Genomic DNA, 27,736 nt, shown 5'->3' with positions numbered 1-27,736 from the left:
GCACAGACACTGCCTGTGAATGGCCACATTTGAAGTACTAGAGCAATGAGCAGTAGCTGGAATATTTTGCTGTGTGCCTGCGGTATGGCAGCTTGGGTCTGGACAGAAAGCTTGCCAGATTAGTGGGTCTGTTCTTGAATTGTCTTGAGCAGATGGGTACCAGACCACAAATATGTGACTCACTACTGAGGCTTCATTTGTCTTTATTTTCAGTATGGAGCCAAGAGGTAGGAATAGAAAATATTTTCAAGCATCTTCGAAATTAGTATATTAAAATAAATGTCTGCATCTTCCTCTGTTGTAGGGAGGATCTGATCTGATTATTAACAGCTATGGGCCTGTCACAAAGACTAATAACAAGAAGAAGTGGCTGTTCTTCCAAGATGCTAAGAAGGCGAAAGACTGAGGAGGTAATGCTCTAATGGGCAGAGATGCACAATCTTTACTGTAATACCCTCTTTGCAAAGGAAGATACATAGTTTTCTGTTTATGGAAAACCATATTAGTGGTCTTAATATTAATTGGATAGTTTCAATTGTGTAAGGTTGATGGTGCTCTTGTCTCACCATAGTAAGTCTTACAGAAATTCCATTTTCTGACAGATATTGTTGTCAGGACACTGTGACTACAGTTGACAGACACTTTAACTCTACCATTAACTGATTGCCTACTGCCTTTGCATCTGTGAGCAGAAAGATTCCTGTGTACTTTGCATTGCATGAACTACTTCTGCAGAGACTCTGTATAAATATAAATACAAATTAAATATGTATTTACAAATAAAAATATATATTAAAATAGAATCCTTTCCTACCATGGCAGCTAAATTTTTTGTTGGCTGAAGAGAAACAGATGAGAGGAAAATAGATGATATACCCGAAGTACTGAGAAAATTGAGAACCTGAATAGGAACTATTTGGCTTCTGAAATGTTGGTCTGGACATATTTGCTATTTGCTGAGAAAAAGAGCAGTTTAAAACGGAAGTGTTAAACCAAATCTGGAACATTACTATGCAAATTCACACCTATGGAGCATATAACCATTCTTCATTGCATTTTAACTTGTTATTGTGCTCTTGTGTGTTTAAGAATTAGAAAGTCCTTGATATCCATGTTGTAAAATCATATCAAAAAATATTCTACAAGCAGCTGTGTATTTCTGCTGCCTCAAAATGAAAAGATTTGCTATCACCTAAGGACTAATGCTTTAGGAATATGCATGAGGGGATGGGAGGGAGCTCTACCAAGTGAGTTTTTAAAATACTCTTCACGTTCTCCAGTGAAATAATTTTTTATCAGCCGTGCTCTATCTAGAAGGATTATTTCATCTGCTGTGGAAAAGAATGGGCAAGACCAGAGATGGATTATTTTTAAACTGGGAGAAGCATTCTGGTGGAGCAGGAGACAGGGAAGGCAGTACAAACGCCGATGCTGACGCGGCGTTTCTGAGGCTGTGTCTGTGTGCCCCGCAGGCTCCGAGGCGGTCCTTGCGGGCGGTGTGCGTTGTACCAGCCGCGCCCCGCGGCGCCGCCCGCCTCCCCGGGCCGGCACCGCGCCTTCCCCGCGCCCTTCGGCGGCGACACCGAGCACTCGGCCAACAGCGAGGGCAGCCACGAGACCGGCGACTCCGGCAGGTTCTCCCCACGAGTCCAACGACGAGGTTCTCCTGCCCGCCGTGCCGGGGCTCTCCGCTTTGGGCAGCAGTGACTCGAGCCCCGGCAGCGCGGAGCCCCCGCTGCTGCTCCCCGGCCCCGCTGCGGGTCCACCCCGCGGGGCCCGACTGAGCCCGGAGCCTGCGGTGCGCGTCTGTTCGAAGGACAATGAACAGGGAGCCAAGTTTCAGTGTGGAAAGCCTGACTAAACCTAGCAGGTGATCCATAGTTCTGTTGAATGTTGGGGGTTTTGGTTTGGGTTTGGTTTTTTTTTTTTCTCCTATATTTTGGTTTGTTGTTTTTTTTAAAGCTCACTCATTTGAATGTTCAGTGGTCAAAAACTGTGAAAGGAGCGAAGATTTCTGACTGAAGTTTAAAATATGTCACTGGAGCAAAGGGAAGGCTGTTGGCCCTTTTGCTGACTATCTACCTCAGTTTGCCGAGAGGTGAACTCTGAATGATGACTGCTTTACTCATTTGTGTTCTAGTTGCTCTCAGCTATGGAACTGATGATACTTCCTAGTAGTGTTGTTTTATTTTGGGGTTTTTAGTTTTCATTCCCTGCTCCCCGCAGTTGTGTGGAGAGAGAGAGAGAGTGTGTGTATGTGTGTATGTACTCAGTGATCAGGGAGTTGTATAGGTTGGTGGACAAGATTGTTTAGCTGAAGCTCTGTCTTTAAAAGAAGGAAACCTCAGAGTATAAAATGTTATGACTTCATGTGGTTGACACAGAGTATGTTAAAAACTGGGGAGAACTGGAACTTCCACATATACAGCCACATGAAATCTTTGTACCTCTTGATTCCTTAGACCCTCAGTATGGCCTGGGACAGTGCCTTTCCTCAGCAACCTGTGCCAGCAGCTGCTGGCAGCACATCTGCTCTATTCCTGGGCTCTGGGACATGCTGGATTCCCCACACTGTGACAAATAGTGCCCCTGTATTCACAGTAAGGTTAAAAATTGTAGCAAATGAAGAAGTACTCATCATTTTCAACAGCTTAGCTCTGCCTGAGAGTTAAGCAGTAGATGACCACATGCTGAGTGTTCCAGTATCACAGTACTTCTTAGCAGTGGTGCCTTGCATTATATATTATGTAAATACTGATTTGCCTTATTCCTTCTTAGTGTCATAAAGTTCCTTTTGGAGTACAGAAGATGCCTTAAATGCTTCTTAGATGTTTAAGTAAACTGTAACATGAGTTTATATTTCATTTTTACCCATTTTTCAGTGCTGATAAGCAGTGCTAGCATTGTAGTATGTCTCAGAACTGTTGTTAGGATGCAAACCTGCTCCTTGCCTTCACCTAGTGTGCTATTAGCCAGGAATTTTAGCTCAGGGAGTGATCTTACCTGTATGCCAATCTAAAACTCTGATGAGGCTACCATGAGAAATAAAAAGCCAGAGCTTTAGTTGAAGAGTCTGTTGAAAGAGGTGCTACTGCCTCGAACCCATGCAATTCCTGTTTATACTACCTCCTTTAAAAATTATTCTAGTGGGTTTTTTTTTTATTTTGTTGTTGTTGTTTTTTCCTGTACTCAGGGAACAGTTTTACTTTTAAGCTGCCTCACGGAAAAGTGGAGCAACTGACAGGGTATCATTTTGTGTTTTAATAGGAGAGAGCGAGAGACAGGGAAGAGGCTGGTATCATCCAATGTTATAACTTGCCTGTATCTGCATCCAGTCCTCTTCCCACTCTTCCTCTTTCCCTGTTCTACTTAAACAAGAAAGAAAAGAAAAGAAAAAAAAAAAAAAAAGAAAGAAAGAAAAAAATTAGGCATATGTTTTTACTTTAAAAAAATTGTTACAAATATAATGTTATGAGAAATCAACCATAGGAACTCCTGGCTCTATTTAAGTCTGTCAGAATTCCCACTGACTTTAGTGGGGCTGAGATGTCACCTCCAGGAGTGCCAGGCTGACTCCTGGGTGGGCAGAAGCTGTGGGTGAGCCCTGCTCTCGTGGTTGGGGTGTGCTGAGGACTCAGGCTCTGGTTCCTGGAGCTCTTGCCAGTCTGAAGCACACAGTACACATTCACCTCTCCCTAACAGATTTGTTCATTCAAGTGCTTGAAGAATGATCTTGTACCAAGACTTTTCTGTGGAAGAGAAGGAAGCCACATATGTCCAAAAGGAATTGAACTAGTTTAAAAAGCTATAGGTTTGAAGAGCTAAATACATTTTATTGTATAAGTAGTTACTAACAAAACCAATAGGGCTTCTCGATTGTAGTAGCCGATTGCATAGGTGAGTTGTATGCTTCAACAATTTTAACTACCTTGTTGTTACAAGAGCCTTTAAAGAAAGTTATAATGCCAGCAGATATCTCCAAAGAATTCCAAGTGTAATTTTTTTCTCCAGCATGTAGTTGATGAACAGTACAGTATTAAGAAAGAATATTTTTAACAGTTTTTTTATGTACGTGCTGAAGAAAAGAAAACCTTTTCACCAAAGATTTATTTTTGGTCTTGTCAGGCAGAATGTGTAGTGTACAGCAGAGTACTGTTTTTAGTTAGGTAAAGTGTGAATTAATCAGAACTAGAGTAAGAATGTGTAACTGTCGCATGAAGTTTCACACTTCATCTTTCAGAGTAGCCTCTTGTGTTAGATGCATTCAGAAAGAGCTGATATGCAGATGGTAACTGCTTCTCCAAAGACTTGTTTGCTGTAAGTACTGGCAATGGGGAATAATTTTATAATCCTTGTTACAGGTAAATAAATACTATAATCTTAAACTCTTCCTTCCAAAGACCCATTCTGTAGTTTAACCTACAGATAATCTGAGAGAAACAGAGTTCATATAAAAACTGCCAATCTTATATAGATGCTTGAAGTTCAATAGCCAAAGAATTGAAAATATTCAGTGTATTAGAGAGCAGCACATCCAGAACTGGATTCATCACTTAATGTTTTATCAAGGTACTTCTTATCAGCAAATAAAGAAAACCAAAGATATTTAAGGTTACCTCAGCATATAGGCAAACTTAGTTAGGCATTAATTATTCTTTTTCTTTATTTTTATGTTAACCAAATATAAAACACTTCTCCAGAACCCAGTCTACATTCATGTGCTTCCCTTTGGCGCAGTCATAATTTAGGCAGAACAAAAATCCTCTCTTCAGAATTCATGGCCTAGTATTAATATATCACAAGATTTTGTGTGAGAAAATTTGTGTTATAATTGAAAATGCCAACAAGGTAAGCAAAGGAATATCCAGAAAAATTGTAAAAATTGATAATATCTCTTTTGAACTTAACAGTGGAATCAATCCTTCATAATTGTAACAGTGCAAAATTTAAAAGTTTAAATGCTTCATAGCCTTGAAGCCACTGCATGTGATTATAAACATGATCTTACAGATGATAATTTTTTCCAAAGTTTATACCTGTGGCTGTCTAAGGGAATGAATTTTTCACTTTGCTCATTCCATTTGCCTAGAAAGAGCTGGCAGAACAGAGCAGGCAGACTGGTTTCAGGTTTTCCAGGTTTTACTTCTGGGTTGTGTCTGTAGAAATTGGGTCCTGGAGAAAAAGATTAATTTCTTAATTATGACTTTATGAAATATGTTCTGGAAGATGAACATAAATGTGGAATTTAGTGTTACACTATGTGAATTGATTTTGTTTAAGTGTAGTAAGAACTAAGGGCCATGGCTGGTGTAATGAGTGTATGTGCAACCCTTGTGTTTAAAAAAAAAAACCAGCAAAAGTGTTACTGTAGATGTGACTTAAAAAGCATCAAAACTTACAGAGGAAACCTCAAAACTGACTTCCCATGGTGATGGTGTCTGTAAGAGAGGATCTGCCCTTCAGTGCCACAGCAAGGCCTGGAGCCAAAACTCAAAGCTCAGTCTGCCCACAGCTTCACCTGTGTGCTTTCTTCATATTTAACAAATACAGAGCACTGGCATCTTTCAGGAGTTACCCGGGATTGTGACTGTGTGTGCTGTGCAGGACAGGCACATCACTTGGTTACTTTTTAATAGCTCTGCTATTCTAAGAGAAACCTGAAAAATCTACATATCACTTTTAGTAATTTTTCTCGATTTTTGAATAACTGATGATATTTTTAAGAGAAAAGAGTATCAAGAGATTGCTTGCCTGTTTTTAATTATCTTATAGTTCATTCCCTCTCTGGGTTTAATCCCATGCTTTAGATATGAGCTTCATCTTGTTTGCCTTATTCAAGTCAGGGTTCTCATCCTATTTCTTTTTAAGCCAATGAGGGAATTAATTTGTATTTCAGTTTGCATAGTCTGGACAAACAAAATAAGCTTTTGTTTTTTAACTCTTCATAGCACTATTATTTTAAAAGGACAGAAGTCTTAGATGGTTGAAACTCTCACTGGCAAATGCATTTTTGTAAGGTAAGTCACCATGCATCAGAGATCCTCTGTAACTCTCCATGAATCCAGTATTAGCCTGTAGTAAACACTGAGTATTTCAAGTCAGTTTACCTCTTTTTCATTGCAAATCAAGTCAAGTTGAATGACTTCTCATTTGCTGCAGCCCGGGTGTACACAAGCATAGTTACTGCTAGCTCACAGTAAATGCTACTCTGAGCAAACTGAGCTTTTGTTCATTTTATGAATTTTTGTCCATTTAATGCAGTTCATGCAGGGAAAAGCCCATCTCCCACCGTGGGGAACATTGGAAGGTTTTGCAGGGCACTCCATGTTTAGCCAAAAATGCCATTCATAACAACAGAGAGAGCTGCACAGGTGTAATGCTGGTGGTATTTCACAGAAACCAATTTACTGACATTATTCTCATAAAATTGAAAGCAGAATTACACCTAGTAATTGCAAAAATAGTAGTTCTTAGCTTGAACAATTGTTACACACTGGCCAGTCGCTGCAGCTGCGGCTCTTCTAATGCAGGCAATCTCCAAAGCAGAGGGATTCCTGTCTGCAGGAAACACTGGGCACCTTTCTGCAATAACACTATGTAGTATTTTGGAATATGTGTTTCAAAAACCACAGTTCTTCAATACAAGTGCAAACCCAAATCACTTGCTGTTAACAGAGAAAAGAACACAAATTCAGTTTGGCTCAAATAGCTCTATTTCTTTGAAATTCCTCTAGATTTATGCTTAGCCCACTCCTGACTGACTCAAAAGGGATATAAAACATGCTTAAGGCTTTGCTGTGTTGGGCCCTCTGGTTCCATAGGGCTCCTTTAAAAAAAGAAGTTTTCAACTTTTTATGGTTGCATATACTCACATTGCATCTGCCTGGTGTGTTTTCAGTGAAGACTGATTGTATATGAAAAACTGATTTATACAAACGTTGCTTTTTGATTGTTTGGCTTTTTTTTTTTTTTTTTTTTTAATTTTAATTTTTATTTTAAAGTTGTGAATGACTTGCCAGTGTAGGAGCCAGGTGTGTATCTGACATTGTGGTGGTCTGGATCCTTTCACTCTGTGTGCCATTTTCTTCTAAGGGCAGCAATGGCTGACTGGCTAATGGAGGATGGAGCTGAATTGTATTAATTTTATATTTGTCTCAGGGGATCAGCTCCATGAATTCCATTGCATGAGGGAAGCTAATGTTTGCCCTGATTTGAATGTAACTTTTTAATGTCTTTTAAAAACTATTTTGTTTAATAATGTGGATTTGTTTTTCTTTTTCTAGCATTCTAGTAAATGTTACCTAGTGTGTTGGTTCATTTTCCCCCTCCAGGGTTGTTTATATACTACCCCAAGGTCATGCCAAAAAATAATAGAAGTTTAAATGCCAATGTTTATGAAACTGCTGTCTAAATACTGATTGATTGCACAGTTGAAATAAAAGTTTTCCTTAGTAAAAGTGTTACTTGATATTTATTTTCAGTGTCTCTGAGGAGTGGCTCAAAACAAGGAAGATAAAAACTGCAGCACCTCATTTCAGGCTGAGCAGATGGGGATATTGTTGGCATATCATGAGGTCATAAAAAGAGGTAGACAGTAAATGGAACTTATAATTGAATTTCATAGAACTTTCCCAACCATGTATTCATTTATCACTTATGTACCTGGAATTATTGCCCACCTAAATCTCTGTGTCCCACTGCTGAAAGCCCATGCAAGATCACTCTTCTGTGTTATTTTCATGGGGTGTGAAACACGTGGTTCTCAGTGCAGTTGCCCTCAAAAGCCCAGAAAGCTGCAGGCAAAGCTGCATTGCTGAGTTTCCCCAGCACATTTACACCTGTTGAACCCAATGTTCAGTGTATGACAGGACTGAAAATGCCAGTGCTGTTGGTCAGAAGGCAAACGGCTGCCCTGACAAAGGATTTCTATAGATGGAAGCCAGTCAAGTTCAGTTAGTGAGGAAGTTATGTTCTGGAGGGATTTAATGGTTTCTGTTCTAGCAGGTTGATCACTGATTGCCACCTGAGAGCAAAGAAAACTTGGCTGGGCAGTTTGGAGAGTTGAGTTCTGAGCTGGATTTAGAGTATTGGTGCCCATGCAAAGTACTGGGAATGTAACCACAGAACTGACTGCTGTCATTCTCAGGGTCTCCAGGGAGACTAAAATCAAAACACCAGTGGAAGTGGAATCTTGCCATACTGGGTAGGTTTGACTTCAGTTTTTGTCTGTGTTGATCCCTCAAAGATTTGAATTCTTCTTTACTGGCACTGGATATACGTAATGGAAACTGAAAGATATTCACAGGTATTTTGAAGCTTTGAAATCACAGTATTGGGAATTGAAGATTTGAAATAAATGTCCACTAACTTTTCCCCATGTTCAAGAAATTATTGTTTCCGAATACAGGTACTTTTACTTCTTATTCTGACCATTTCTAAGAGGCACGAGCACCTTCAGGTGCCCCCAAGGGAGGGCACACTGTGAACACCCCGGGAGTCAGAGCTCTTCTGCTTTGTCAGCATCTCCTGCTGAGCACTTGGGATGCCTCAATTCTGCAGTAGGACCATAAAGTCTCTTTCCTTTTGAATTCTCAGAAGACAAAAGAAATCCCAAAAGCCTCATCATGCTTCTTTATGAATCACAGCTGTTCGTACCTGCAGGGACTGCTTATAGACCAGTTCTTCCTAGCTTATATGACATTTATCCCTGGGAGTTTTAGAGCACCAGCTGTGGAGATTATTTAAAAAACCAGCTCTAATCCAAAATTCTTTATTCCTTATGTTCAAATATAAGAACACTGAAATATAGTTATCAAGAGATAATTGAGAGAGTTAGACCAATGCTGAAAATATGATCAAGTATTTTAAGAGAGTATTTGTAAAAATGAATAAATTCTAAATAGACTAAAATAAATTACATTTTAAAAGATAACAATTTTAAATAGCTAGGGACCAGTCAGTCTTGGACTGTGCAAAAAGTCCAAGAGCAAAAAGCTCGACCAGTGCAATCCAGAGATGATGCTCTTTCTCTAAGTGAGAAGAGGAACCAACTGCAGTTTCCAGTTATGTTACTGCTGGTTAGTACAGGTCCATTTTACAGTCCAGAATCCTTGTTCTCAGTAGCAACAACTAAACAGTAAAGCTCCATCTCCCAAGGAGTTACTGTTACAAAGGAAAGCTTAGAAACAGCCCTGGTTTGGGGTCTGATGCTGTCCTACCTGCCAGCAGTCTGCCACCAACCTGAATGTCTGAGCTACAGACAGGTGAGTGCAGTGGGCCACTTACACTGAATGGCCACGTTTATTGAGGTGACAGCATTGCTGTTCCTTTGTTTAATTTATCAGTGACAGCAATCTACAGTCTTATCTTAGGTGTTTTTTGGATAAAAGGATCAATACCTTGGAATATGAAGGCCATCTGAGCTAAGAATCTCCTCTGCAGCTAAAGCCAGACTTCACATCTTATTATATATGAAAAAAAGAGCTCTGCTTTCCTTTCATTTATTGAAGTTACTACTCTGAATATTTACAAGTAAATCCAAATCCAGTTGGGTTTTCTGTTTGGGGATGCATAAACATTTGCTACCTGTAGGATTAAACTATGCCCTAACTTATTTCTGATGCATGGGCACTGCGCTGCCCAGCCTGTTTTCCCTTCTTCATCTGCAGTCATGGCTCAGTATTGGCTGCTGGGCAGTAACGCATATCCTCTGTCAGTGAGAGAGAAGCTGTAGGGCCAATGTTACTGCTGTCTTTGTTGCAGGGTCCTACTCTTTCTATAACTGATGTATTAAGCCTTTGCTTCACCTTTTCCTCCCCACACAGCAAAGAGGACGGGATTTGAACCCCTCTCTTTTCACATACTTGCATGTTAGAGCCCCAGGTAAATGCATTCAGATTTGACAAGGAGAGATCAAACTGTTTCTACCTGAAAGAGGAGTGTAAGCTGTATTTAAATCCCGTAATTTAAACCCTATTTACACAGGAATGCACCATTAAGACATACAGAACTATAAATAGTTCAGGATCTAGCTGTGCCCAGTGGCAGAGGTGCTGTGCACGGGTATCCCTGCTCCATAGGATCACCCTTGGCTGCCAGTGGAGGCTCTGACCCTGAGAGACTCCTGCCCATCCTGGTGGGTGAGTCCCCCTTTGGCCTGCAGGAACCAGCTGAGATGGTTTCCTGGGAGTGCTGCCAAGTGGCCCAAGTTCCTCAGGGTTTTTCTCAACAGATGACTGGAAGTTGACCAAAATTCCAGGTGGGTTCAGGGGGTGCTGGGTACTGTAATTATCCACAGTTTTGAAGGGTAAAAGTAAATTTTTGTGGGCAGTAGGAGATAATGTTTCCTATTATACTCTGTGGGACATTTTAAATCACTGCCTAAAACACTGGATTCGACTTGAGCTGGAAATAAAGTGGGGACTCCCTAGAGCTCCTGTTAATAGAATGGTTTTGAATTGCCTTTTATCTGCATAGCAATACACTGGGAGAAAAAGATTTTCATGAGTAAAGCAGCAGATTTCTGGCTAGGCTGCCAGGCTCCTGCACCACATGAAAGCAGGAAAAGTGTTGCACACACTGCAGCTTACTACGGTCTTTAAACAACTGGCAGTTTGGTGTGCTGGTCTGGGAGATTAACCCCCCCAGTGTGCTGAAAAATATCACCAGGGGATGAGTGACAGACCTCAATCTATGCTGCCTCCTCACTTTTTGCAGTTTACAGACACAATAGCATAAAACAATCCCACTGAACTACTTGCTCATAGCCTTCCTTATGATAGGTTATGCAACTGAAGTTGGAAGTAAGATAGTTTGCAGCACAGACTGTAAAATAATAAAAAAATCCATTAAAATTATTCATGTTAGCAACCATCCTGCTTTGGAATAGGTTCTGAATATTTAAAAGTCAGTAACAGCTTGCTCAGTCTCTACCAAATAAAACAATCTGGCTTTGCTTTACACAAAACCCACAGTCAAGGCAGAATGAATCCCTTGAGATCAAGATTTCCAGCTTCAAAGGAAAAGTAAACCCCAGGCTTGAGTTTCTAAGTATTTCAATTAAAATTCTTCTGATAAATCAAAAGCAAGACAACCTCCAGTTCATAACAGGAAGAATTCTGGCTTTTAAAACACTTTACAGAAAAATGGCTATATTAAAGAGGAAAGCACTCTCATTTGTTATAAGCTGCTTCTCTGCCTTTGTGGTGTACCCCGGGTAGGATGAGATCAGTGAAGAAGGTCAGTGTGCTGGAGGCCATTGTACACAGCTGACAACCCCAGGCAGTCCCCAGGAGTTCACCTGTGCTGGGAAAGGCTCAGAGGTCACCTCCATGCTGAGCACTGGCCAGGGGTGGGACCCTGGCCCCCAGCAGGGCTGGCTCCTGCCACAGCCTGGCCTTCAGAGCTCTCAGCCCAAGGGAGGAGGTTGCCATTTCTAGTGGGGATGACTGGAAATAGCCTTTTAATAGGAACACTCTGCAACTTAGTTTAGCATTCAACAAGGTTTTAAGAGTTTATGATGATGTTTCTTTTCTGTAGCTCAGCTGGGGCAAAACTTAGAGCCCAACCCTGCAGCTGCAAAAAAGAAAATGACAGGACCTCCAGAGGAACAGCTATATAGCATCCTAAAACCTCTGCCTTCAAATTTCAGATTTGAATACTAGACAGAATACATGCCAAGTAATTCAATCCAGTTTGGTGTTTGCAGACAGACAGTGCATATCTTTTAAACAGTTCTACACTCTTTTCTTGAAATCCTGGATTTCATGTGAATTTTAGCCTGGGGATTAGGGAGGCTCCTCTCAGATGTAATGGGTGAGTGCAGCATCTATGTAACTAGGTCATGGTGTACTTAGGCATATTTAGTTATCTGTTCTTGTGTTCTTCCCTACTTTAGTGGCACAATAAACAAAAGAGGGAATGAAGTTGGATTTGTTATCTCCTCTCAAAGGATGGCAGAAGAGACTTCATAGTGGAGGTTTCTTTGCTGCATTTTCTAACAAATGTTTGTGTTTTTTTTTCCATTTTGCATTTTGTAAGCAATGAAGTGCAGGAATTAAATGCTTTTCTCTCTTCTCATCAGACCACAATAAACAGGAAAATGCAAAGGATTCAAGGCAATGATCCAGAAAGAGCAAGAAATTGCATTTCTTTCCTTTCCCCACAGAGTGTCCCCATTTCACTGTTCGTTGCTCAACAGACAACCACCTCTGAGTAGGCAGAAATCCTTTTTGCAGAGAAGCCTACAAAGCTTACTTAAACATGTATTTGTCTCTTTCTAAAATGTATTCTATTGCAGTTAACAAGGCAAACTGAAAGTTCCCTTTTACTTATCATAGAGCATTTATCTGTCTTGGTGACTTGACGATCAAATGAGGATTTTTAATGCATATACACAGACACACTGGATTTCTAGTCAAAACTTTTGGGTTTTGATGCATATATAGCTGTAAATACAATAATTAAACTTAACTTCCTAGATAATCAATATCATCTTTATCTTTTAATTTCTAAGGTACTAATTAAGTTTTATATATTGGATACCAAATTTCATAGTTTAAAACTATTGGAAAATTGTAGGTTTTAACACTTCGTAAGTTGAGTGTTGTTGGCAAGAGTATCTGAGTGCATGAAAGCTGCTTTTTTCTGTGATACTTAGCATATATGTACTTTAGGTGCAAGCTGAAAAAATAAATTTGCACTCAAAAAACCCCAATGTCCCACTAGGTTTGATAACTAAGAGCTTGCTTTGAATGTTAAAATATTTGTTCCAGTATAGATATGACACTAGAATGGCCTTTGCACAGCTGAGACATTTTTGATCAGTTCACTAATAACTTGTTTTGCAAAGCTTAGAAAGATGTGTTTCATCAGCCAGTGATTTTGCAATGTGATTAGGCAAAGGCATGATCGTTCTCAGACTGGTCATATGGAAGAAAACTAATATAATGGGCTAATATAAGAAAAAAACTTCCATTCTTTCACAGGTTAATTCATAAGCCAATATATTTTGCACTTTTCCCCCTACAAACAGTTTTGTATCCATTTCAGACTGAAGTCAAAACATGAATAAACTATTAATTAAATTCTGTTTTGTATTTTGTACTTTATATTATGTGGCTAAGTGGCTAGTGCAGAAGTTTAGGCAGTCCTAATTTTTGCTGATTAAAAGCAGAAACGAAACAGACGTGTGCTGGTGAGGCCTGGTTTACATCACCAGAACAGATGTAGCATTCACCAGCAGGCAGAGCAGTTTGCACTGAAATGGCTTCAATGGAAGTGTTTCTGTCACAGCCACAAGCCCTCAGGTCTGCAGAGATGCTCTGGAGCCCACAGACCCAGAAGGGACCTGCTGAACACATTTTCCCAGAGTGGTATCAGCTGCACAACCAACCAGGCTAAAAAGCATAAAAAGCACATCTCAGTGTAATTTATAAACATGCACGTGTTCAGTTTTACTACCAGCAAAGGGAGGTGTGGAGGAGGAGAACAAATGACTCTGGAGCAGGGGTGTAACTCCAGCAGAACAACAAAGGCAGATTTTTAGTGCTGTCTCTGGCCTGACAGAAACTCCCCCCAGCCTTGATAAACAGTCCAGTTTATCACAGTGGGGCTGTGAAACATGGACAAGGTTGCAGAATTAGCACTTAAATTTGAAAAAGAGGCCTTTTAGAAAAATGAATTACTGTAATTTTCCCTCATAGCAAGTGGGGGAAGTGAATCTATTGACGCTGGAATACTGTCACAAGCTAAGACTATTGCAATCCTAATTTCCTTAAACATGTCCCCTTTTTTCCAGTTCAACACTTTCTATCCAGGTGGGAGAGACTACTGGCTGCTCAACTTGTGTGTCCATATGCCAGGAAACCTGCCCAGGTGCTGCCAGATGCTGTACCTTGGCTCTGCCCTTCTGCAGTGCTGCTCTCCCAGCTCCAGGTCCATTGCACAGGGCTTGATTTCTCTCTGTGTAGGAGTTCTGCAACAAGCTGGTAAAGCAGAATAAAGCTCTGCATGTACTTGGGAATTTTATGTATTTTCAAACATACATTGCTTACATGAGAGAAAAACATCCGGACTTCCCCCTGGTACTGGAAGTGGCCAAGATTACAGTTTAGCCAGTTTCTGGCTTATTTTCTTCAGATGTCACACTTTCTTTTTTATTTCTTAATTTTGTTCCTCTGAGATAGTATCTTGACCTCCATAAAATCAAACAGAACAGATCTTTTATTTTTTTCCTTTTCTGAATTCCTTAAACATCAGTAAATTTCTCTAAAGTGTTTATATTTTTTTTCCACCAGCACTTCTGCATACATTCATATGTAGTCAAAATGGGCTTCTGTGCTCTGCTACTCCCTGCTCCTGAGATATGCAGTAGATACACATGAAAAAAAAATGCTATAAAAATCTATTATAGATCCAAGTCTAATTAATATTTGTCTCCTGAAAGGTTAAACAGTGTTGAATGTCCAGATGCTATGACGACAATTAAAAAAAACTTCCTCTGCCTTCTCATATTTTGCACAAAAAGACTCATTTAGTAGCCTTCTTTTTAATCTGAATTCAGATGGAAAAGACCCTAGAAGTTATCAAACCAGCTCCTCTATACTTAAGAAAATGTTTAGGTCTGACGAATGGTTGAAGTCACTGTTATCTCACCAAAGTCACCCTTCTCACAGTCAGGACTGGTTATACTGAACAACAGTGTTCACAACTGAGTACTCTGGCAGGGACTAAGTGCTTTCTGTGTGGTTGGTATTGTTCAAAAAGAAAAAGAAGAAAATTTACTTGAGAATGACAGCATCATTATGGTTCAAAAGGACTTTGGAGGTCTTGACTTCGAGTCCAGCCTCTGGCACAAAGAAGCCTAATGCTGAATTTGGACCAGGATATTCTGGGTTTTGCCCCGTTAGAAGCTCATTTCAAATTATAGGTCTAATTTTTCTGTCACACTCTTCTGTGAAGAGCTTTGTCTCTCTTTTCTTGGTAACTTCCACTTAGGTGTTGGAAGCTTCCTAACTAGCTACCCCTAAGCCTTCTTAATTAATGCCAGCTTTTTAGGGGAAGAAAGGTTGGAATAATTTTAAGGACAACAAATGAGCAGTGAGGCTTATCAAGTGGTGAATAGCATGGCATAATGAGAACTTCTGTCGATTTTTGGGAAATATTTGGGATGCTGGTGTAGCAGGCACCTGAGCCAGTGAATCAGCTCCTTTCAGACACCACATCAGCTATTTCCAATGAGAGTTTAGAAGTGAGTCCAACAGGATTTTCAGAGACTGCACACAAAAGACCTGAGCCAGTTAAAAGCTGAATTTGGATGAACAGCAAAACAGACATAATTTTTTGCAACTAGAGCACTGGGTTAAATCTGAATTCCCAGCTCCCATTTCTGATGCAGACAATCTCCCCGTAGGAATCTTTACAGACTCAGTGACATCAATCTGCGCATCCATAATTACAGTCTACATGCCATTACACGGCAGCCGTGCACAAAGCTCCTGCAGCCCTGGGAGGATCAGCCCGGCCTGCAGCAAGCTCTGCCACAGAAAATGCAAATCTCCTCACAGATAAGGCACATCTTCCTCCAAATATAGACAAGCTCACACCCACCTTGCTAATAACAGGCTCTACTTCCCTTCGGTAAGATTACACAAAATCAAGCATCTCATCTCCTGAGAATACTGGTGGTGTGCTGTACTTTGAGGTATGCGCATCTGGGATCGCTGCAAAGTAAGAGGCTGTGGACAAATAAAAATGATGTCTAGGGAAGGACAGAAATCAACACAAATTGAATTACTTTCTCCACTTCACTTTTGCATTTTGCATGTCTAATAGCTATACCACTATCTTAAACTTTACAAGAATGTAACTTTTTCCCCTCAGAAAAAATGTTCCAAATACTGGAAAAGTCTCAACTATCCCTCTAATAAGAAAGTACATAAAGAAATAGCACTGCCAAGTATTTTGAAGTCAGGCATGTGAGCAAACCCTATTCTGTACAGCTGGGTATTTTTTATCCGCATAGGAAGAACAAACCTTTATGCAAATGGTACTTTGAATGCAGTTGATTAAAAATTTTGATCTGGATCAAAAATTCCATATGTAACACCGCTAAAACGCAGCCACTTCATAAGATGGGAAACCGAGGCAGAACGTGTTTGCACACAAATACACCGACACTGGCAGCGATTTCTCTTGTCCCCGTGTGTTTTCAAGGGTTCCGCAGGGTTTAGGGAGGCTGTGAGGGCACCGGCTGGGCCCGGTGGTTTGTGCGGTACCCCGGGGCAGAGACGGCGGGTGGCAGCCGTGTGTGCGGAGCTCTCCGTGCGGAAGGTCCCCCGCGGGCCGGGGCCGCCGGAGCGCGGTGCTCCAGCGCTTCAGACAGCCGCCCGCGCGCTGGGAGAGCGGGAGCCGCAGCCTGGAGGCGGGAAGCGGGCGTCAGGCACGTGCCGCACCGGAGCCGCGGAACCACCGACCCGGTCCCGGCCAGCGACTCCCCCGTCACGGCGGCGGAGGCGGCCCCTGCCCCGCTCCTGCCGCTGCCCCCCCGCGCTCACGGGCACCGCCGGCCCCGGCCCGGCCCGCGGCTGTCCCGCGGCCGGACCGAGCCCCAGCGGCGGCCGAGGGGAGGGTGGTGGCGCCGGCGGAGCCGCCCCAGCGCGGCGCCTTTGTTCGGAGCGGCGGCGCGGCCGGGGCCGGCAGTCCCGCCGCGCTCATGGCGGGAGCAGGGGGAGCCCCGCGGAGCGCCCCGCGGCCGCTGCCGCCCCTGCGCGCCCGGGAGCCGGCGGGCAGCGGGGGCTCGGCGCGCTGAGCGGCGCCGTGTCCGGCGGGGGCGCTGCGCGGGGCCCGGCAGCCCCGGCGGCGGGGGCCGGGCGAGGCGGGCGCCCGCAGCCTGCGGGGGCCCTGCCCGGCGCGGCTCGGCGCTCCGCGGACCCCTGGGCGGCCTCGGGGCAGCGGCGCTCCGCTCGCCGGACCCCGCCCGGCCTGGCCCCCGCCGCGGGCCGCGGCGGAGCCCTCCCGCTCCCAAACTTTGCAAAGTCTCGTAGCTCCGCTGCTGGGGCGGCGGCGGCTACGGCAGCAGCGGGCGGGGGGCGGCGGCGGAGGAGGCGGGGGCGGAGGGGGCGGGGTGCGGGCCGGCGGCGGCGGCGGCAGCAGCATCAAAGAGCCCCGATTCTCGCCGCCCTGGGAGCCATGCGCTGCTGTCTGTAATGTCAGCGGAACAGGAGAAGGACCCCATCGCGCTGAAGAGATCCCGAGGTACGGCGGGGGCTGGGCCGGGCCCGGGGGCGGCCGCCGCCGGGGCCTGGCTCCCGTGCGGAGCGCTGGCCGAGCCGCGGGATGCGCGCACCGCCCGCGCCGCCGCCGCCCGCCGGGTCCCCGAGCCGCGCAGCGCGGGCCGGGCCGCCCCCGCCTCGCTCCCTCCCTGCGGCTGCGGCGGGGCCGGCGGTGCGGGGGCCGCTCGAAGTTTGGTCGGTGGGGCCCGGCCGGGCCCCGCGGGCTCGGGCAGCCTGCGGGCCTTGAACGGCAGCCCCGGGGCTCGCCGTGCGCGCAGGTGTGCCCCGCGGGGGAGGGCGGCGTGCGGTCCTGTCTCTTGTGTGTCTGGGGATGTGCAGCACATTAGTATGCAGCGAGCATACTGCTGGTGCAAGGGAATACGGCGGCAGTGCCACATGTCCGAGTTCGTGCTGATGCAGAGCCCATAAATTACACTTGAGTGTTCGCTCTTCTGCCCCAGTCCTGGCTCCTGTGCTTGAGTCTGATTGGGGTTTTGTCTTTCCCTTTTCGGGAAATGGAAAAAACAATCGAAATATTATTCTTTACTCATAGCACTGGTGTATGGCTCTGGTGAGGCTTGAAGTATACATTTCTTTCAAAGGCATATGGAGAAGGGCAGAAATGCAGGATCTCCTCTGACTTCGGCAGTGCAGCTGACTTTAATGGCAGTGGCACATCAGCCTGCGTCGTGATAGTAGTGTCCTTATAGTCCTTAGACACAGAATGCCTTTCTGAATGAAATAATCAAAGATAGCAGGATGGGTGACTGAGTTGGGTGAAAATCATTGCAAAATTATAGAATTTCCAATTTAGTGCTTCTCATTTTTTTACCTCCTGTTTTGCCCCTGGAATTCTATTGTTCTTGAGGTTTTAAGCATTTTTTTCCAGTTGGATAAGTGGGAAAAGGTGCAGATTCCACCGTGCATGTTGTCATTGATTTACAGTTTGCTTTTCTAAAACTGTTATAGTAACAGCTGGATTGCAAGCTTGAAAATGAGAGAATGAAAACACACAGTAGTGTTACAAAGGAGACTGGGATTCATTAGACTCCTCTGCTCTCAAGCCCTGATTCTGCAAATATTTAAGCATATATGGTTTCACATGCCGGAGTTACCCACCAAGTTCCACCCAATTACAGCTTTATATCAAAACTGTTTACAGTCTCAGGGCCACAGAATAGGCTCACCAAATCTGGTTGAAATTAGACTATTTTTAGTTTTCTGTCTATAATGAAAAGTTTATTCAGCCATTTATGTTTCTTGGGAAAATGTCCTTACTGAGATGAAGCACTGTTTAAAAAGACTCTGGCATCCATCCTCTAAAAACCTAGACAGAGATTTGTCAGTGAATATGAAAATATTCCATACTGTATTTGCAGTATGTTAAGTATGCATAAATTACATGCAAAGTCAAAATCCCTTAATGTGTAAACAAAACTGCAACTTGCAATTCTCCTAGCTAAAACTGAAAATGTCTGTCTTAGGTATGCATGAAGTACAAGAGAATATGAGGCTTATCTCTTCTCCTTTACCCAAGTGTGAATGGCTGAAATTTATTTTATCTGTAGTTTAATAGGGGAATAGTTATCAGATATGTATTTATATCTTTAGATCCATGAGATAGATGATGTCCCAGTCAAAAGAAAAATTAGTCTTGGACAATTAATAATTTTTCATCAGTGCAGAGTTCCAAAATGCTTGGTACACCTTTAATGAAAGTCTGTGTGGTAGGTACCAAAAGTGACTTTGTGGAAAGTTTATTTTGGCTTCTTGAAAATGGGCCTTATTCACTCTTTTCTGGAGGTATGCTAGGACTAACATTCTGTTTCCTTTCATGTATAAATTAAATCATTATAGAACCCACAGGGAAAATAAAAATTCTTAGGGCTGAATTAAATCATTGACCTCACACAGTGAGAACTGAAAATACAAAAGCTTTGTGCCTTTCCAGACACAGGACTTCCTTCTGTAAACCGAGGCATGTGAATGGCCTTGCTGATGAAAGTAATTCAGGTAGAAATGGATGGAACTTGTCACTGGAATTCTAATGTTCATGTGCTTATGCTTTTGAAGAATGATATCCCAGAGAGGGATTTATACGTAGTTTTATAAAGTTTTAACTTCAGCTGCTGTAAACCAGCATTTGCATATGACCCTCAGTATTCTACTTGATCACAGATTTGCTGATGTCTGTGCTGCTAGTTGTTGAATTTATTTTAATAAATCTGGGTATTTTTAATATTTTGCTATCAGTGGTTAATGTCATTTATGCTTTAAGAGTACAGGGACATGGACAGGAGTGTGATTTATGCAGTTGTGAGGATCAGTGCAATCTTACACTAAATTTAGTATAAACTTACAGGAACGCAGAAGAAGAAGTTGATAGAAAGTACAGGAACAGTTTTGAGAAAATAGATTATAAAGAAGATGATTTATAGAGTTAAAATTTAGGGGAAATTTGCCATAATTCTTGATGTAAAACTTAATGCAGTAATCGTTTAGTATCTACAGGTGATGCAGTGGCAGTGTTTCATAGCACACTAAGTATATGGAGGATTGTATATTCTAAATGAAGGCAAAAAACGTCTTTTTTAAAAAAGTAATCCCTAGTATCTCTTAAGGTATCTTAGACCACAATATGCTATGTGCATGCATAAGTTCATTTTGGGAACTTGATTGTAATGTCATGTCATTGTCTTTGAAATTCAGGCTTAAAATTTGATGGATGTTGATCTGGGATATCCATGTATCTTCCTCATGTGTAATGAAAAATAAAATAAAATTTCAACAGTGGCAGCTAGAGCCAAAAGGAACTTATTTAAGCAGAGGCAGAACTGGAGTCACTTGGGTCTTACTTGAAGTAGGACTGGTAAATTCCCTGAAACCTCAAACAAACAAACAAACAAAGGCAGGAAGTGCTAGGAGTGGAAATTTGTAAATTTGTCAGGCCTCCTTGGATCAGGAGTATTTCAAATACCTTGGATATTTTGGTCTGTGTACAGTAGGACTGCAACTTCCCTATGAGAAGTGCTGAATACTCCTAAAGCTGGTTTACCTGTCTGCTGGGAGCACTTGTCTAACAGAGCACTGTAATGTCATACATTGTGCTGCTTTGCATAATGCTGTTGATAATTCACAGTTATCTCCGGGTTGTCTTTGGTAATGAAGACCTGTGTGTTCAGCTGGATGCTTGCATCTTGATGAAGTTTGACACGCATTCTGAATACCAATTTTAAACAAACAACAGTAAATTTTTTAGATGGGATTGCCTGCTTACTGTTCTGTGCTATTACTATATACTTATATTAAAGAGCAAATAAGCTATTATCTTAATGATCCTGGGAAACAAAAAATTAATATAATTTAAGTTTCTTAATATAATGATGTTAATACTTTACCATGTGTTGCTCTTGTATCACCTGAAATTGCTTTTCATACTTCAGCTCAGGATTTTCTTTGTTTTCCCGTATTGTGGCAATTTCACTTGAGCCCCATGAAGACAGTTAAGGATAATAATGAGTGTGTTTGACTTATTTTTCATCTATGGTCAAAGTAGGGTTTTAAAATTCATACAAATTTGAGAGCTTGTCCTACTGTTGTGGAAGGTGGAAAATTCTAGGTGAAGTACAGATATCTCTTTCTATTGCTTGGAGTCAAGTCTGATTGAGCAACTGGTGAAATGAACATTCCTTACATCTTTTTGTGCCAGGATGGCCTTGCTGTTATTCTGTGGACTTTCTGCAGATGTGGGTTGGTTCACTTAATTATTGGCAGGTGTCTTTTTGTTTGATCAAGTCTTGCATTTAGTGAAATTTAGGTTTGATACACTGGAGATGCGTCTAAACAACATGGCAAGTTTTCAGTGGTTCTTGTTAATGGATCTGCTACTGTTTGCTTTTCCTTCGTAGTGGATTGTAACACTCTTGTATATTGCTACACTGAGTTTGATAAGTGCTGTGTCTTTGTGAGTTAAATAAGAGGTGAGTCTTAGACATGGCTTTTTGCAGTTCTATTGAAAGTTTTATGATTTATGCAAACAAGAAATACTTTTAACTGGTGGCATGGACATGTTAAGAACCAAGGGATGAATAAAAATAAAATAAATGGAAATGTTTATTTCAATAAGAATGAGGATGAATGGGACGTGAAAGTGATAGTAGACAGAGGTATAGGAGGGGTGTTAGCTTACCTTCAGATGTGTGCTCCCTTAGCGCTTGCAACATAAGGCACCAGAGTCAATGCGAGTTCAGAATTTGTAACAGAGATCTGAGGCTGTGGTAGTTGCAGGCAAACTTACGATACAATCTGCAAGAAAATTAATGCACTGATTGACATCTTGTAGGTGGTGACAGTGGATTGGATGGGTTAGGAGGACCAGGAGTTCAGCTTGGAAGCCCTGATAAGAAAAAGCGCAAAGCAAATACACAGGTAAATTCCCTTTGCTTCTTTTAAATTCTTAATAAATGGTGCACTCACATGATGTTTGCTGGTATGACTGTCTCTCATTGTTCAGAGTATCAGTTTGTTGTCAGAAATAGCAACTACATACCAAGTATTTCAGTTTTACTTTGAAGTTGAAATCTTCCTAAATGCTAGTTATTTGTGCTGAAGTTTTAATCCCTGTAAGTTGCCAAAGACATATAAAGAGAGGAGCACATTCAGACTGCAACAACTTGTACTTTTACCATAGGGGTTTGATTCTGGGACAGACTTTTTTTTTTAATGACTTTGTAGCCATTGGTAGAAATCTGTACAGCCTGAGTAGCTGCCATGATACTACTTCTCTCCTTATTTTCATTCCTGTATGTGTAGGTTTGTTGACTAATAAATAAGTACAAATTGTTAATGCTTTGACCAAACTCTTGGCATGCTCCCCAGATGATTTTCTAGCAAAAGCTAAGGCAGGTAGGGCTCCTTTCCAGTGAATCCCTGCAATGTGACATTTCTAGGCAGTTTTTCTTTCCAGAAAAGAAAGCCTCAATACAAAATACCTTAAGCAATTGGATATCTGTAGTGCCAAGTTTTCCTTTGTGTGTTTATTCAGCTTTGAGTGAGAGTATCTGTTAATTTGGTACTGCCCAGTGGGAATACCTTTAGTTAGGTAAGAAAACAATCACTTTCTGTTAGGCCTATGCAGAGTCCATTGAGCTGTGGATCTGTTTTCTTCATTTTTGCTTTGTTTTAAAGTAATTATGCTGAAACCTGCTCTGAGAATTTTTCAGTTTCTTCACGAGGTTTCACACCTCTTTCTTAGTGGAGTTTCCTTGTGTTTTGGAATGGTAATAACTCTAGAGGATATGTAGATTAGCTTGTGTTCCTTCTGACCAGGTTAAAATTTGCACTGCAGCAATGAATTTTTTTAATAAATTTTCAGTCTTACTTTATTAGTACTTAGAAGGAAGCGCTTTCTGTGAGCACAGTTAGCATGAGTGTGAACCCAGCAGATGTTTCCTACAGGCTAATCTAGAATGAATTTCAATTGTATGACTGCACTGGTGACATTTAAACAGACTCTGGGCTCCATTAAACACTTGATTATGCTCTGCAACCAGAGCATAATCCTCATGTTTCCTACCTACTGACTATGCTTTGCAGACTGTCCACAATCACTGAATGCTCTGTTTGGTATAGAAATGTACAGCATGGAATATTCTACAGACTATAGAAAATAGCAGTCTGCTGACTCCTGTATTATAAATGCCTTTTTTAGGGTTACAGTACCACTAGGTTTGTATATCCTCACAGCAGTGGGGTGTCTTAAGAGATATGTATTCAGTAACATGAACCCAAAATGAAATTAAGGAAATGGAAATGTTTATTTCAAAATATATTAAGCTCAAAAAATTTGAGCTTCAAATCTGCTCTTCAACAGTTGGAAATACTTTGTGTATGTGTTTGTGGCAGTTGGATTTCTGTATTGTTGCTTGTATTTTGTAAAAGATTATGAAATAGAAGTCACATATCAAGTAGTATTTTCAACTGCAAACTTTTTAAAACACTGAGACTACTATAAATCACCAGATTATCTGGAGCCCAAGCTCCTCTGTTGCCTCTGTACTGAAATTTCAGACAGCCTGGCAGGGTACAGTAGGTGAATTTTACACAACAGCTGAACAGTTCTTTCAGCAGTTGTATTGCTAATCCAGAACCTTTTTGGTTAGTCTGTCTTGCAGGGAAATACTAAAACTAATTAAAGTTTTGTATTTAAAATATTTGTAGGGGTCAACATTTCCTCCTCCATCTGAATATGCTCCACCACCGAACCCAAGCTCTGACCACCTCGTAGCTGCAAATCCATTTGATGACAACTATAATACTGTGTCTTATAAACCACTTCCTTCAGGAAATCCATATTTTAGTAATCCTGGTTATCCTGGCTTTGGAGGCTATAACACGTTCAGAATGCCACCTCACATGCTGCCCAGAGTGTCCTCACCATACGGTGGTTCTTACTCCCTCAGAAACCAACCACATCCTCTCCCTCAAAACCCTGTTGGCATGGGTTTTAGTCGACCCCACTCCTTCAGCTTTGGTCCACATGATAACCCAGGTTTTGGGAATCAACCACCTTACGGCAGTGGTCAGATAAATCAAAATGTCAATATGCCTGCTCAGCATTTCAGGCCAAATCCTGGGGAGAACTTTGGCCATTCTGGTCAGATACCTCACCCTGATGTGCCAACTAACTTTGGGCCTGGAAACAATCCAAATTTTCCAAATTCTCAGCTAGAGTCAAACCATTCTTTTGTTGCTCCACCAAACACGTACAACCAGACAAAACCATCAGCACAAAAGCAAGACTTTAGTCAGGGTGCAAGCAAAGCATCCAGCCAGAACACTGCTGCTCATCAGCATCATCACAGGACAGAGGACGTTGTGAGTCAAGGTAACAGTGACCTAAAAAATGTTACTCGAAACAATGTGGTAAATCAGGATAACAGCCATTCTAATAGTGCTGAGAACACCAACGCTGGCCACGCAAATGGCACACAGAGCAAGTCCCGCCAGCCTCGAGGTGCTGCGGAGGGATGCAACTCTGAAAAGAGCAGCAAAACACCCCTCCATCCCAGTCGTCATGGACACTCGTCCTCTGAGCCCGTCTACCCGTGTGGAATTTGTACACATGAAGTCAACGATGACCAGGATGCCATCCTGTGTGAAGCCTCTTGCCAGAAATGGTTCCATCGGATCTGCACAGGCATGACAGAGTCGGCCTATGGCCTCCTCACGGCGGAGGCGTCGGCAGTGTGGGGCTGTGACACTTGCATGGCTGACAAGGATGTGCAGTTAATGCGCACGAGGGAGGCTGCAGGACCACCTGCACTGAACACAGAAGGCTGACACAGCCTGACTGGCTGCTAGGGAGCAGATACTTGCTATGAAAATTCGGATACAAATTGGGTACTTCACTTTCTGCAGACAATCACTTGTGTTTGATTGCTATAATCTTTTTTTTCCCTAATCTCTTTTCATTCATAAATTTCCATGTCAGCTTTCGTACTCTTAGTTTTATGTGTGCAAATGTTTTACAGGATGGGATATTTTTTGTTTCTGATGGAACTGACAATTGATCGGAAGTAGGATGGACATTGACAATATTATTGAAGGAAAAAATGTGCCTGTATGAATAGCCCTAATTTGTTGGTGTGTATTAATGTGTTAACTAACACTAGCATTTAGTGCTTGGTTTTAATGGTACTATATTTGCAAGTACTCATTACTTCGTTTTTTTCTTTTGGAGTGAATGTCTGTTATTGATGTTCTCAATAGCCTTTCTTTGAATATAGTAGAGATGACATGGAGGAATGTGCAGTACTAATAGTTGTTATTTTAGGGTAAATGCAGAGAATTTTGTATGTGCTTTTTCCTATTTTTGAAGTAAAGCATTAATATGCTATTCAAAAATCATGAATTCATGCTTAGTAACACAATGAAACCCACTAACTATTACACATTTCTGTTTCCTTGAAAAGGCAATAATCTCTTGACTTCTCAGCAATTACTTGCTGAAGGCTCTTGCTAGGTCTTGCATTATTTGGAAATCGTTGTGAAATAGGATTAAATTGGAAAAAGAACACATTGAGTTTATGAAGTCTACTGCTTTAAATCTAGAGAATGCCAAAAGTAGGGTTGCGCATGTAACCTAAATTCATTTATCTTGAGGACATACCTTGGGATAAAGTCTTTGTATCTGTCATGGTTGTGCAGTCATGCACCTCTCTCTCATTCTTTTTCACTGATGGTTCCAGTCTCCTGCCTCAGTGCTGCCTGAGAACTGTGGATGAAGTAGTGCACGGAAAATCCTGCCCAGCTTCTAGGGCTGTCAGCTCCAGCCTGCTCAGTCACCCTGAGCTTACACAGTCCACTTGGCACGAAGGAAGGGGGCAAGGCAATGGAGTGTGCTCTTCACAGGCTCTGCATTGCATGATAATTTGGTTAGCAAAGTCTTAAAACTAAATTCTCACCTCTGCCTCAGCCAAACTTGCAGTGAGGGGGTGGGAAGTCTATGGTGAAGAAAGAAAATACAGCTGTCACATCAGGTGAGTTTAGCTCACATCAGAACTAAGTAGTCAGGAGTTTAGCTCCTTTCCTAAACCTGATATCCTACTGACAAGTATGAATGGCACTAGAGCTTCATGTATGATGTTAAGAAATTCTATTTTAATAAGGGTAATTTGATCTTATTCTTAAACTCAGAAATAACTCCCTTTCTCTCTTGAATGTTGGGAAGCATCTAGCCTTGAGCAGTTCAGCCTTAGCAGTGTGGTGGAGTTGCACATGCAACTGGAAAAGTTTCTTTTGAGAGAAATGTCCTTTTGAATTAATAAAAGGAGGCACTGTGATAGCAGATTCTGCTTGGAATACGTACCACTGTGCTGGAAACAGTCTTTAAACAGCAATTAAATTATATGTTAAGCTTACAGGTACTAGTCATGTTCCTTCATGTGATAGATTTTTCAGCTCTGTGATGATGAATGATATAGGAGTTTATAGAGAATATACAGTCATCTAATAAAGAGGTAGTTTTTATGGTAAGCCATGCTAATTAATGAAAGTAAGGCCTGTTTGATAGTTCATGATCATGTTTGATTTTAATTGAGCTCTACTCTCTACATTCGTGGAAGATGCTGTGCAAATCCATACAACTTGTTTTATTTTAAAAGTGAAAAGTTTTGCCTCTCATCAGAAGAAATAAAATAATGTCTAAAGTGTAAGTGACATTTCATATCTTGAGAATTTTCATGTATGGAGATGTAAAGTGTGAGATAGATCAATCCAGAGCTTCTGTTGTCATCACTAGTTGCTTTAATTTAATACATTAACTAGACTTAATCTTGTTTTTTTAGAGGTGTGATTTTAAAACCACCAACGAAAAACCAAACAAGCCACAACCTCTGTTAGTGAGATTTATTCCTCAGTAGTTTTCCTAATGACTAACAGACTGTTTGAATTCGCTTTTGGTACCTGAAGTAGCAATTAAACCAAACCTTGTTTAGATAGATTTGTTCCTCTGGGAATCAGTTTAATCTCTGCAACAATTAGCACTGTGAACATAATGGAGCTGGTTCACACCTACAGTAATATAAATGAAGTAAGTTGCTCAGTGAAAATTCAACCAAAGCTCCAATGATGATATTGTTATTTTTCCTACTCTCCATGCATCCTGTGAGAATATTTGGGGGCATTTGTTCTCAGAAGTCCAATTCATGTTTTAACATTTTGGAGCAGACATTATATTTAAAATAGCCATGTATTTCTTAATCTTTTCTTCAACCCAACATGAAGTTAGGCAACTATTTTCCTAGATTAGCTGTTGGGACATTTGTATTTAAATATAGTGTTCTTAAATACTTAAAATCAACTAGAATATCATTTCATTAGGCCTTAAATTGTGTATTTGTGAAACTTATTCCAACAATTTATTTTAGATTTTTCTAAACTGGTATAATATTGGGTTTGTAACCCAGTAAATTTTCTGCATTTATTAACCTGTAAGTTCACAGCATTAGCAAATGTCAATGATATGAAATAAAAAGAAATGAACAACCAACCCCACACTTGTTAGCACACTGATCCTAGAGACAGGACTGACAAGGATCTCCAGAAGTCATCCAGCCCATATGCTTGCCCTACTGATATGCTCTTGGCATACTTGAACTCTTTATCTAGAAAGCAGTTATATTTTGGTTTTCTCTGCATGTGTTGACTAAGTAGTAGTTCAAGTATGCACAGGAAAGACAGCAATCATGTTTAATTAGTAAGGTACTAGGAAAATGTCAGCTGATTAGCACTAGAAGTTAGTTCTAGAATGATGGGTGGGAGGGAGGGCGGGGGGGTTGATTAGAATAGGTGAGGTTTTTTGTAATACATGAAACAATTTGTATTGAACTCTCATGTGCTTCTTTCATTACTGGTGATTTAGACTGTACTGGTGCTGCACACCAAAAATATTGCAAAGATTT

General features: G+C 41.5%; 2 protein-coding genes across 2 annotated transcripts in view; both read left to right on the top strand.

Annotated features, from left to right (window-relative positions):
• Positions 1-1,861, top strand: part of PRTG (protogenin) — a 73,531-nt gene extending 71,670 nt beyond the window's left edge. The window contains 5 exon segments of the mRNA XM_066328072.1: positions 305-394; positions 973-984; positions 1,473-1,502; positions 1,504-1,641; positions 1,643-1,861. Coding sequence (XP_066184169.1) covers positions 305-394; positions 973-984; positions 1,473-1,502; positions 1,504-1,641; positions 1,643-1,861 — 489 coding nt within the window.
• Positions 1,862-17,145: 15,284 nt separating this feature from the next.
• On the top strand, positions 17,146-25,178 carry PYGO1 (pygopus family PHD finger 1). The gene is made up of 3 exons (XM_066328477.1): positions 17,146-17,256; positions 21,616-21,701; positions 23,493-25,178. Exons 1-3 carry the CDS (start codon positions 17,208-17,210, stop codon positions 24,612-24,614), a joined length of 1,257 nt encoding a protein of 418 aa, XP_066184574.1. The 5' UTR covers positions 17,146-17,207; the 3' UTR covers positions 24,615-25,178.
• Positions 25,179-27,736: the final 2,558 nt, after the last annotated feature.

Source organism: Sylvia atricapilla, chromosome 13 (assembly GCF_009819655.1).
Source record: "Sylvia atricapilla isolate bSylAtr1 chromosome 13, bSylAtr1.pri, whole genome shotgun sequence".
In the NCBI taxonomy this organism is placed as follows: Eukaryota; Metazoa; Chordata; class Aves; order Passeriformes; family Sylviidae; genus Sylvia; species Sylvia atricapilla.
This window is presented reverse-complemented; position numbering and strand designations above follow the sequence as displayed.